Raw genomic sequence first — 13,345 nt, 5'->3', positions numbered from 1 at the left:
ATCCAACATATTATAATTTGCATTTATTACATGTTATAATATATAAAGTATTAGTTGCATTGCAGTTAATATAGATTCTCATTTTATATTGGTTTTTGTAATGGACATTGACGTAAATGTATTGTCATTTTTCTAATAAATCCATGTTTTACATTTGTTGTGTCCACAATCATAGAATCCCATATTTGGCAATAATATTTTTTGATTATGTCAATGATCAATAAAAAAAACAATATAACATGTCTATAATGTATAACATAGAATATATGTAAGCCCACCAATGACAGATGGTCAGCTGGTTTTATCACATGACACTGAGTAGGCTTTTGAGGAACCGGCTTCCATACAGGCGCAAGCGATGATGAAGGACGAAGTCTGAAATGCGTAAGCTAAAACCTGATCTGTAATGAGAAACTGACGTGGAATTTGAACATTTGCCAAATAAATGTAACGTTTTATACCATATATACCTTGTGGATATCAGTGCTGGAATCTCCTGCATTTTTTGCATCTATGGAAAATGTCTTGCTCAAGACGCTTCTGTGCACGGATCCCACGTTTTATTCATTGGATTTACTTAGTTGAGCTTACCATCTTTTCCCTCTTTGCTTTATTTTGAGGTAGGTAGAACTTATTTGCTCTCATCTTACAGTTGAAAGTTTGAATCACAAATAGCTTTTTATATATATATATATATAATAGTAAAAGGTGAAACTTTCTCTTGTACCTTATCGGAAGAATCCTATATTTTATTAAAGGGGGAAACGTTGGTTCAGCCAATGAGGTTTTCTTTAACTTACGGAAACAAAAGACGTCAAGGTGTATACTCACCATTATAGGATGTTCAAACCTTACTGGGTTTTTGTGCAATTCATTCTCCTTTCTAAAAGTAATACATTCCTTACACTTTAAAGCTGTAGTGTCTAAAATTAAAGTAAGAGAAAATAAGAGAACTAGTAGACTGGGACATTTTTGTATTCATTTCAGCAGTCATGCCTCAACAATCTCTGAAGCATCCATCAGCTTTATTATTGAAGTGTCCAGACACAGTGAAAGGACTCTGCTGAAAGAAATGGCTGAACACTTGTCACTCCTGGTCACGTTATTGTGATAAATGAAAGGTTAGCGAAGACATGGCCCTAGCAACCAGATTTCCTCTACAACTAGAGGCGGTACTCTCGTCTGCTATCATTGCAGGGGCCAGTGATGCACCTGCTGGCTCTCACAGAGCATCCTGTGTGTTTGATGTGTGAGCAAGGACTTTCTCTAAGCCTGTGTGTCTCTCTCTTTTGCTCGCGCTATCTGTTGTTTTTTTTTTTTTTGCTCAATCTGGGAAGCGAAGGGGCTGCTTCCAACAGAGGTGGGCTGTGGCTATTGCAGTGAATGCTGCATTCAGAACCACAGGCAGAAGGAACAGCGATGTGTGAAGTTCTCAGCTCAGAAAACACCAGGATGTCTACTATCATCAGTTCTGTCTCCCTTTCTGCAGAAGTGGGAATGTGACTCCTGTTTTGCTATCTCAGACACGCAGTATAAAGAAAGCTTCAGTTAGTGATAGATAGAAATAGCAGGAGGAGTTCTAAAAATGCATTTGACGGTGGAGCCAGGAGAGCGCGGTGGAATTTAGAGGAACAGATACCATTGCAGACTAGCAACATGCCTGACTGCACTTGAGTCAAAACACTGGGAAGCAGCTTCATAATATATTGTAACGTGCTGTGGATGAATAGAAAATAGGGATGTAGCAATGAAAATAAGGAAAAAAATGTGAGCTAGAACCAGTGGTATGTACATTTCTTTCTTTTGAGGAGAGATTGGTGACAGGTATGTATCCCTTTTTCCCCAAATATCATCCTTTTTTTTCTATTTGTATTTTATATACATTTATGCTATTTTATATACTTGATATTTCTAGCATGTGCTCAACAATTCCCAGTCAGGGGTCTGCAGTGATTGTCCATTTACAAACACTATTGCATGCACTGTCACTACTGTCAGGGGGAAAGTACTATTATAGTAATGTTTGCATGACATTGTGCTACTACATTAGCATGCAAAGTTCATGGGGGAAGAAGCCAAAATTATATAAGGGGAATATGTATAAATGTTGAGAAGATGGATAGAGATTCTGTATAATTCTTGAGACATTCAAGTCATGCATTTAAGAAATCTAAGAGGTTAACATGTGACTTTATATGAAATAATTCCTTTCTGGTTACACTGGTCACATCCTATATAATGTAAACATATCTACGTTCTCATTTAAGTAGCACGCCTTGAGGAGGGCACAGAATTTAAGAATCAAGCACTCATGGGAGAGTGTAGAATTGTGATGCTCTGCACACTATCTCTACTACACACACATAGAGCTGTTGCCTATGGCTGAGCATCATGTCAAGCAGGGATTGTTTGCTGGGGCTGCTGCTAATGTGAAATACTTTTTTTTTCTAGTTCACCAAAGGATTAGTATTAAATTGAGATTTACAGATGTTTATGCATTTCTGCTTCTTGATTAATCTTTCAAGATGAACACCCTGCAGTTTATCGGAAAATATCAGCGTCAGTATCCTGTAGATTATTCTCCTGAGCAATTGTTATTCAGATTCAATTGTGATTTGGGCTGAACATGATAAGAATACTGGAAACAATTAGCACTTTGAAGTGGAAACAAGCTCCACTAGACCGTTACAAAGTCAATTTAAAGGGGAAATTATTGTATCCCATACCATGCAGGAAAAATATAAGAATATGTGTCAATTCATGTAAATTATTTTCAAATGTTCTTTTTACATCCTTCCCACTTGTATTTGGTAGCAAGCATACTATTGCACATTTGTTTGTAAAATTGTTATCTAAGCTAAGCATAGCAAAGACTGACATCTCCTGATATTTTGTTTCACACGCTGGCAAACAAAGGGTTATTGCTATTTGGCTGGCAGCAAGCTGCTAATACTAATCATATGTTTGGTTGCACAAAAAACAAACAAACACCTGAGTCCAGCATTGGATGTAACCATTATTTAAAGTGGGACTCCTGGCTCATGGGATGTAGTGCCCTGATGTCACTGGTCTGCTTAAAAATTAATGTGCTTCTTTGACTTCTTTTGATCTTAAAATCCAATCTTCCTTTGCTCATCTGTATTCAGCTAGCCAAGAATACCGATTGGATTTGCCTGATGTAATATGACTTGCAGGCGTTAATGTGACTGTGCTGTCCCTTCATTGTGAGTTAACCCATCGAAAAGTGAAAATCTGCCAGATAATGAGAAGTGATTGATATACTGTTGTAGAGTGATTTTCTATAGCCGGCTTTACAGAAATAGAAAGCAATGGTCTACTCTAGATGTGTATGTATAATGGTTTTACTATCTATGGTAAATCTTCTGCTTTAACTGCACACATTTCTGTTTTTGTCCAAAAAATACTTCTAAAAACAGAGCAATAATTATTAAGGCTAATAACCACATAAAAACAGAAAAATGATAGGAGACTCCTATGAATCTGAAAGTTCTAGGCAAATCCTACATGTATGCATATATAAGTTCTCATAGAGTATTGTAAGTCTTTGAGTAGAATGAAAGCTGCAACAAACAAATTTCTGAGATTTTTAACTCATACTCTAAAGGTCCTCTAATGGACCTCTCAGACATCTTTAGCAAAATAATGCTCTATCAATATGCAATAAATCTAACTATATAAGGAAAATTAAATTCTATTTAGTTTAAAAAATCCAGTCTTTAGGGACCAACATCATATTGTTAGGTGCATGGTTTAACTAGCCAGTGTTCTATTTATATAGAATGTTGCAGATGATCACTAATTTAACAAACACACATAAAGGAAAGGAGAATATATCAGTAGATAGCAAAGCTCCAACTGTTTACAGGCTTTCCATACCCTAGTAGGCAAAAATTTAAGAAATAACACATTGTAATACACTTATACATCGGATATAAAAAGTCTGCAATCATTTCAGAACTTTTTTCACCTTTAATGTCACCTTTAATCTGTACAATTGTATTGAAAAACAAACTGAAATCTTTTAGGGTGGAAAAATTAAAATAAAGAAAAAAATAATGTGGTTGCATAACTATGCACACCCTTAAACTAATACTTTGTTGAATTACCCTCTGACTTTATGACAGTATTCAGCCTTTTTTGGTAGAAATCTATCAGCATGGCACATCTTGACTTGGCAATTGTTGCCCACTCTTCCTTGCGCTCCAAATCTGTCAGATTGCGAGGGCATCCCCTGTGTACAGCCCTCTTCAGGTCACCCCACAGATTTTCAATGGGATTCAAGTCTGGGCTCTGGCTGGGCCATTCCAAAACTTTGATGATCTTCTGGTGAAGCCATTATTTTGTTGATTTGGAGGTATGCTTTGGGTTGTTGTCATGCTGAAAGGTAAAATTCTTCTTCAACTTCACCTTTTTAGCAGAGGCCTGCAAGTTTTGTGCCAATATTGCCTGATATTTAGAACTGTTCATAATTCCCTCTACCTTGACTAAAGCCCCAGTTCCAACTGCAGAAAATCGGCACCAAAGCATAATGCTGCCTCCACCATGCTTCACTGTGGATATGGTGTTCTTTTGGTGATGTGCAGTGTTGGTTTCGCGCCAAACATTCCTTTTAAAATTATGGTCAAAAAGTTCAACCTTGGTCTCATCAGACCGTAACACGTTTTCCCACATGCTTTTGGCAGACTTGATGTAGGTCTTTGCAAAACATAGCCGGGATTGGATGTTTTTCTTTGTTAGAAAAGGCTTTCGTCTTGCCACCCTACCCCACAGCCCAGACATATGAAGAATACGGGAGATTGTTGTCACGTGCAGTACACAACCAGTACTTGCCAGAAAGTCCTGCAGCTCCTTTAGTGTTGCTGTAGGCCTCGTGGTAGCCTCCCGGACCAATTTTCATCTTTTCTTATCATCAAGTTTTGAGGGACGTCCAGTTCTTGGTAATATCACTGTTGTGCCAAATGTAATCCAGTTTTTGATGATCGTCTTCACTTGTTCCATAGTATATCTAATGCCATGGAAATTCTTTGGTACCCTGCTCCTGACTGATGCCTTTTAACAATCAGATCCCTTTAATGTGTTGTAAGCTCTTTACGGACCATGGCTTTTGCTGTCACATGCAACAAAGAAAATGTCAGGAAAATCCTAATAGAATAGCTGAACATTATAGGGGGTTACTCAGAATCACTATAAATAATGGCAGCTGTGTACCGACTACTATTTAACATGAGTTTAAATGTAATTGGCTAATTCTGAACACAGCCACATCCCCAATTATTCACGCTTATGCAACCACATTATTGTAGTTTTGTTATTTTTATTTTTCTCCCCTAAATGATTTCAGTTTGTTTTTCAATGGAATTGTACAGACTATGGGTCACATTAAAGGTGGAAAAAGTTCTGAAATTATTCATCTTGTACTGATTTTTTGACATGACAAAACCTGGTATTTTAACAGGGGTGTGTAGATTTTTTATATCCACTTTATAATTTAGACAAATGTAATTGAAAATGAAATTAAATGTATCCAAGGCAACAGATACATAGATGTTAGAAACCTATAATGAAAGGTTAGAAACCTATAATTAAAGTGCATTTATGGAAATAAAAACAGGATAGATGAATAGGAAATTGATCTAAATAGAATAAGTTGCATTTTAACACATACAAAGCAGCACTCTACAAGCCAAACACGTTCCTAAACATACATAAGTGGGGTCTAATAGTCTTAATTTCTAAGTATTTTCATAGTCATTGAAGACACCTGTGGAGGTAAAGGCACTTTAAATGTCTGCAATTGGGAAACACCAAGTTTAGGAGTAGTTAGGGCCACTCCAAATGGTTTTAATGTCCTTTACAGAATTTACTATAGAAAATTATGTAATACAAACATTAAATCCAAACGCTGAGGAGGGCAGCCACATAGTTTTTTATATTCCCCTTTGTGGCCCTGAAATTCCTTCACAAGACTACATGATGATGTTTGGGACAGCTTGTCTTCCCTGAGGGGGACACAGACTACATATTGTCATAAGACAGCTGGTAGTCAGTTGACAGGCTGACAGGGTGCATTGCTCTTTTTTTTAAAAGTAATTCTGTTTTGAACTATATAGTTAAATCTCCACTTATAACAAATATTTAATATTCACCCATTATGTGACCTTGGTGTATTAAAAAAGGTATACGCATATGACTGGTCTTACAGCTGGATGGAAACATTAAAAGACAATGATATGGCATGGTTTTGAGGTATATACCTGTTGAGTACAGAAATGGTTCCTTTAATGACTCACTGTTATGGGTTGCAGTTATATCTCAGACTAATGTACTTGAATCTGAGTAGGTATTTCTAAATAATGATTCCTTCTGTTGTCTGGCTTTCAGGTGATCATGTTGGTTAAGATTACACATGTACGTATGTATCAGTCTTTTCACTATTTTGTTAATTTCCTACTTGAAGAAATGTATTACTTAAATTGCCATCTACATTGAAACATTTTGTATTTGTGCTTATGTGCTGTGTAAACTCATGTGTAACCTGGTGAATGTCCAAAGAGTGAATTTGCTTTATTGGTGTTTTCATAGGTCAGATGGAAGTTCTGTAGTGTGATGTATAAAGAAGTCTATTTACAAAGCTCAAACTTGGGAAAAGAATGAGAAGATACAAAAACACCTCTTAGGCTATGTTCACACAGAGTTTTTTGGAGCTGATTTTGATGCGGAAACCGCGTTGGAATCAGCGCCAATAAAACGTCCGAAATCACCTCTGATTGATTTCAATGGGAGGCAGAGGCGTTTTTTTCCGGGGTAGCTTTTTGCTGCTGTTCTTTCTTGCCGCGGTTCCGCCTCTGACCTCCCGTTGAAATCAATGGGAGGCAGAAGAAGCATTTTTGCAAGCGTTGCCACAATACTCCATGTGAACTAGGCTTTAAGAGTTACTTTTGCTTTGAAAGTAAATTATTTTTAGTAAAAGCTGACTTATGTCTCTCTATAGTGATTTATTGAGTAGCGGTGATATGCTTTACAAATTGAGAGTAGTCTTAAGGCATTATGTCTAATTGGTTGAGCTATTCAAGTGTTAAAAACTACAGCTGGAATTAACAAGTGAATTTAACAAATACTATTCCATTAAATAACCCCAAAACATTAGGTATGATAAACAGCTAATTGAAAGCTGAAAAGTGACTAACTATTGCACCCATATTTCAACTTTGCTTATGGGTGTCATATTAAAATGTCACAAAATATATTAAGAAATATAATTGAAAAATACGCTTTGTAAATATACTTTTTTTTATGTAATGTGTTTAGTTATCTGTATAATATTTGATTTAATGATATTACATAGCTTATTATTTTTTGCTTTATTTTCCATTTTTATTTCCCGGTGGTTTACAGACATCACATAACTAAGCACATTTGGTTGATTCTAAACTCCAATGTTTGTGAAGTTTAAAAAAAAAATAGATGTAAGGTCAAATTTATGCTGTTAAGGACTTAAAAAGGTAGTCATTGATGTATGTTATAGTCAGTAGCCTACCACTTGACACCCAATTTGCCAAGGATTAAGTGGAGAATGTATGTTCTTATGCATAGTGATAAATAATCCTTGGGACTAATGCTTTTCTTTCGGTATCAACAGGATCATGTTGCAATATAATATTACAAAGTAAAATCATTAATAGTCAAGAATGTAGACCTTACTGCTTCAACCACTATCTGCCATTTACATGTCAGTTATTAACTGTTTGTGCTGCAAGCAATTCTTACTATATTGTATACCTTCTTTATCCACAACTGAGATTGTACTATATGAATTAGTGATGCTTAAATTACCTTCATTGCAGAGACTTCAAGAAGTCATGAGAAGCAGACGGTTTGTGGTCCTTCCCTAGGACATACATTCTAACTCAAGTACACGCGTGTTTGTTTCTGCTACAGCTTAATGTTGTGTGGACAGACAAATCTTTCTCAGGAGCCAGAGATACTTTTTTTTTTTTTTGCAAAAATAGGTTAATATAAAGTTCCCCTGATGGTTTCTGCCTTATTGAAGAGCCTGATCTTCTCTTATATATATAAGCTTTGCAAAGGAATGTTTACAAAGAAATTGGGGAATCCTACAAAAAAGAAAGAGAGTCCGAGCAAAAAGGAACAGGATATTTCTCAATTTGGTCTAATCAAGAACCCAAATATCTCTACTACCATCAAAAGTAAAGTAAAAAAAATTGCCAAGTGTTCTTCTTCCTGCAATTTATCAACTGAAGACGATACTGTTGGAAAGGAATTTTCACTTTCTCCAACTTTCAGTTATAGAGTAGCAATTGCCAATGGGCTTCAAAAAAGTATTATTCTAGCTGGCAATAATAATGAGGATGCACTTCACGAAATATCTTCTCTTGATAGTTCATATTCAGAATCTTTAAGTGAAGCAAGAACTGGCAGTACAACCAAGGAATACTCATCGCACACCATGCCTGTAAGGCGAAACAGAAAAAGCATGAGCAGTCTTGCTCCTTCTGATGGAAGCTCAGATGGAGAACGTACGTTGCATAGCCTAAAAATGGGTGCTTTACGCAAACTTAGAAAGTGGAAGAAGAGTCAAGAATGTGTTTCCTCAGATTCAGAAGTGAGCACATGGAAGAAAACATGGGGGTTACGAAGCAAGTCTTTAGACAGGACAGTCCGTCAGCAGAAAACCAATACACTTGAACCTGGATTTAGCTCCACTGGTTGCATAAGTCAAACACACGATGTCATGGAAATGATTTTTAAAGAACTCCAAGGTATAAGTCAGATTGAAACTGAACTATCAGAATTAAGAGGTCATGTGAATTCCTTAAAGCAATCAATTGATGAAATTTCTAGCAGTGTTGAGGTTGTGCAAAGTGAAATTGAGCAGTTACGTTCAGGTTTTGTACAGTCAAGAAGAGAAACCAGAGATATCCATGACTACATAAAGCAGATAGGTCATCACGGTAGTAAGCTTAGTCTTAGATTTTTAAATGTGCCTGAAGACAAAAATGAACTTTGTGAAAATGTTGTTTATAGAATTTTAATAGAAAAAATGGGGTTTGCAGATGCACAAAACTGCATGAAAATTGATGTTGCTCACAGGCTAGGGCAACAGAGAGATTGTCCAAATGCAAAACCTAGACCAATACTTGTCTATTTTGCTACACAACAAGATAGAGATTTAGTTTTAAAAAAATGTTATAAACTGAAGGGAACTGGAATTGGGATTTCTACAGACATTATTCCCCATGAATTGAAAGTGAAAAAAGAAAAGGCACTTCCTTTATCTCAGACATATGAGAGTATGGACATGAAATTTTCTGCTGTGGAGCCAAAGATTAATCATGAAGAATGGGAATCCCATGAAGGTAGCGATAAAGAGTTGGAACCTGACATAAACAGAAATAGTTATGCAATGGTGTCCAAGTCTGAAGCTCACATGAAATCTAATGGGAGTAAAAGAAGTGGTCAGTCATCCCATAATAAGAAACCTCACAGAACGTCTGAAGATGCCACTTATAAAAGAGAAGATGATTATGGAGACCTTAATTTTCAATCACCTGTATCTGATAGCTTGGAAAAAAACAAAATATATTACAGTGATTCAACTCCCCTGTGGCATTCACAGACTGACTTTTCTACACCAAAACTGAGTCGTTCAGAATCTGATTTTTCAAAGTTATGCCAGTCTTACTCAGAAGATTTTTCAGAAAACCAATATTTTATTAGAACCAATGGAAGTTCTCTGTTGTCTTCCTCTGATCGGGAACTCTGGCAAAGAAGACCGGAAGATAGTTCATCAAACTGGTATGCAAGCTCACAAGATCAAGCTTTCAGTAATGATGTAGAGCCTTACCATGAAGAAAATGAAATAGAGAACACTGAGACTGTTGACAGTGGTGTCAGCAATGGGATACTTTGTGCTTCAGGAGATCGCAGTCACTATAGTGACTCTCAGCTTTCTTTACACGGTGATTTGTCGCCATGGAAAGAGTGGCACCATTTAGAACAAGGTACAGACTCTGGACTTGATACATCTACACAACATGGTTTTGCTTATAACGTCAACTGCCCTGCAGATCAACAGATGGAAATTTATGCAAACAATTATGAAAAGTGTCAAAGTACAGATCTTCCATATAACACAGAAAACTATAATTACACTCTAGACAGCAATTCTCCATCTTGTCCTGAAATCTGCACTGTGTCACAAAATCAATGGACTAGTGAATACGAATCTTATATTGAAGCAAATGCCAATGAAATTTACCAGAGTCAGGGAAGATTGCCCATGATGTACCGCAGTCAGAGTGAACTGCAAAGTGATGACTCAGAGGATGCTCCACCAAAGTCATGGCACAGCCGACTAAGTATAGATCTTTCTGATAAGACCTTTAGCTTCCCAAAGTTTGGCTCCACTCTTCAGCGTGCTAAATCAGCTCTGGAAGTTGTCTGGAATAAAAGCACGCAGAGCTTAAGTGGCTGTGATGAGAGTGGCTCTTCATTCATGGGGAGATTTCGCACGTTATCACAATCTACAGCTAATGAATCCAGCACAACTCTTGATTCTGATGTGTACACAGAACCGTACTATTACAAAGCTGATGATGACATTGATTATGGTGAATCTATAGCTGATAATGACAATGGAGCCGATTATGTGGAAGTGATGGAACAAGTTCTTGCCAAACTTGAAAACAGAACAAATACAAATGAAAATCTTGAGCAAATGCAAGAATATCAAGAGTATGATGACTCATATGACACAGAATTTGCTGGTTTACAAATGGATGACTACAACATTCCATATGATGACTTCGCTCCAGAGGATGTAATAGAACCTGAATGTGAAATAGTGTATGATGTGACAGTGAATGCTAAAAACGATGATGAGAACAAAAACGTGCCTGAGAAACCCCTTGAAGTCCCAAAGAAAAAACGAATTCGTCCAAGTTTTAAGGAAGCTGCCATGAAAGCATACAAGAAAGAAATGGCCGACCTTGAAGAAAGAATCCTTGCAGGAGGTACTTACATTTTGCTGTTTTAAATATATAATATGTTTTGAAAGTGAATTGTATAGTATATTACAGTAGGTTATTCTCAAAACTCTAATGTAGTTTTTCTACTTCTCATGATGATAGCCTTGTATACCTTTCATAGAAAACAAGAAAGAATCAATACAAAGGTATAGAGTAATGCCAAACAAAAAGCAACTATTATATAATTTTTACAATACACAATGACTTTGTGACTATCTCAAGGGCATTGTTGGGCATGCTACACAAGCAAAAATATTAATCACAAAATAGATCTCTAGGGTTTTAGTTTAAAATAGCTGCAGATCAGATATATATATTACAGTATATATGTATATTATATAATTGTTGTCTACAGATCATTAAAATCAATACAAAATGTTGTTTCCACTATTTTCGCTATTAACACCACATAGTAGCTTAAGGACAAAATTAACTAAAAGTATGTCAAGTATGAATTCATCAAATGTATTATATATTCATATATATGTCTTACATATTTTTATCTTCTACCATGACTAAAAACCATCAATGCTGATAATACGTTTTAACTTTTATTGTGCATGGTTATACCACAGTCTAGTTTTACATAAAATATGTTTTTGGCAAATAGGATTGTAGCTGTAGCCAATCATATTTCCTAACTGATGGCAATTGTCAACTTGACATAATCTTACTGTATTTAAGAAATTGATTTTTAATATTTATTAACTTTTGCTATGACAAAAAATTATATATACATACCAAGCCGTCATTTAATGATGTGATCGATCTCGTCTTTTCAATCTACACTCCTTTAAAAGTGATAATCAGAGTTCTACACACTTATCAAACTCCTATATTGCTATTGCAAATCTTTTCACATTGTATATATCTCCGTGTGTCTCCTTTCGATTTTCATTGTGTTTTTACATTTATAAGACATCTTTTTGTGCTAGAATCTACCAAAAATCTAATGTTAGTTTGGTCTGGTAGAATGGAGCAATATATTTTCAATAGGGCCCTTTACCATAGCAAGTGCTACAAGCCCTTTAGAGAATAAAGAGGATTACGTATTTCGAAAGTATAAATTTTTGTATTGGGAGGAACTGGCCTCTGTTATCTTTCCTGCTATTCAAGTTGTGTTGGAAGGAGTGCTTTGTTTTTAAACAATAATGCTAAGGCTGCATGGAGACTATGGTTGCAACACTGGTTGCACGGACAAACATCACTGTGTCGCCAAGCCTGCATTATTGTTAATGAAAGTCAATGTGGCCACGTTGTGACCCATGTGTTGCCATGACCACACCATGACTGTCGCAAGAAATTGCGAACCTGTTAGATTTTTTTCGCGACTGTGGTCGCAACATGGCCACAAAGACTTTCATTAACTGGTGACAAAGCCATCTTGGCCTGTAGTGCGGTCAAAGTCAGAACATAGCCCTAGCCTAAATGTTATTTCCTTATTAAGTGTCATAAAATTATGTTGGAATACTTTTTTGACTTCCTCTATTGTAATATCAGAGTTTTGTTGGTTTATATCTTTGAGTAAAATTTTGTTTACATTTGTCTTTAGCTATCTTCACCATTAGTAAGATTTCTGATTGCTAACAATGCATGTTTACATTCACAGCCTAAAAAAATTACGCTGATTATTTCCAACTGGCACAGGTGCCTGACTCATTAAGCCATGTACCAGAGAAGGTTTATTAACCTCTGGATGTAGTGTTTCCAGTGGCGTAGCTATAGGCGTTGCTGCAGTCACAATTGACTGGGCCCCGAAGCCAGAGGTCCCACGACCCCTTGCACCACATGTTTTTTACAGTTTCTGTAGTAACTGGAAACTACACGGGCCCCTGTTACTACAGTGACAGAAAGTATAATTACCCACCTCGCTCCTGAGTCTGTTCCGGGCCCCCCGGAGATGGAGAGGACCCGGTTCAGGAGAAAGGAGGGTAAGGATGAGAATATTGTCTGCTGGGCCTTGTATCTAATCTTAACATGTGGGTTACTGTCTTCTAGGGCCCTGCATGATATAGGACTCCAGCAGATGGTATGCTGCATGATAGGATTAGATACAGGATCCCAACAGACAGTATCACACATTATGGGCTTAGATACAGGCTGTATCTAAGCTAATCGTGTTGGATAATGTCTGCTGGGCCCTGTATCTAAGCCTATTATGTGTGATACTATCCGCTGGTCCCTGTATCTGAGTCTATCCTGAGTGATACTGTCTGCTGGGCCATGTATTTGAGCCTATTACGTGTGATACTATCCACTAGGCCCTATATCTAAGC

General features: G+C 36.7%; 1 protein-coding gene across 1 annotated transcript in view; it reads left to right on the top strand.

The window, feature by feature from the left end:
• The first annotated feature begins 1,230 nt into the window (after positions 1–1,230).
• Positions 1,231–13,345, top strand: part of UNC13C (unc-13 homolog C) — a 520,481-nt gene continuing 508,366 nt past the window's right edge. The window contains exons 1-3 of the mRNA XM_075857981.1: positions 1,231–1,824; positions 6,403–6,429; positions 7,866–11,054. Coding sequence (XP_075714096.1) covers positions 8,051–11,054 — 3,004 coding nt within the window. The 5' untranslated portion in view covers positions 1,231–1,824; positions 6,403–6,429; positions 7,866–8,050. The remainder of the gene's footprint in view (positions 1,825–6,402; positions 6,430–7,865; positions 11,055–13,345) is intronic.

This window comes from Rhinoderma darwinii, chromosome 3, assembly GCF_050947455.1.
Source record: "Rhinoderma darwinii isolate aRhiDar2 chromosome 3, aRhiDar2.hap1, whole genome shotgun sequence".
Classification (NCBI taxonomy): domain Eukaryota; kingdom Metazoa; phylum Chordata; class Amphibia; order Anura; family Rhinodermatidae; genus Rhinoderma; species Rhinoderma darwinii.
The sequence above is the reverse complement of the archived record's forward strand: the minus strand, read 5'-3'. Positions and strand labels throughout refer to the sequence as shown.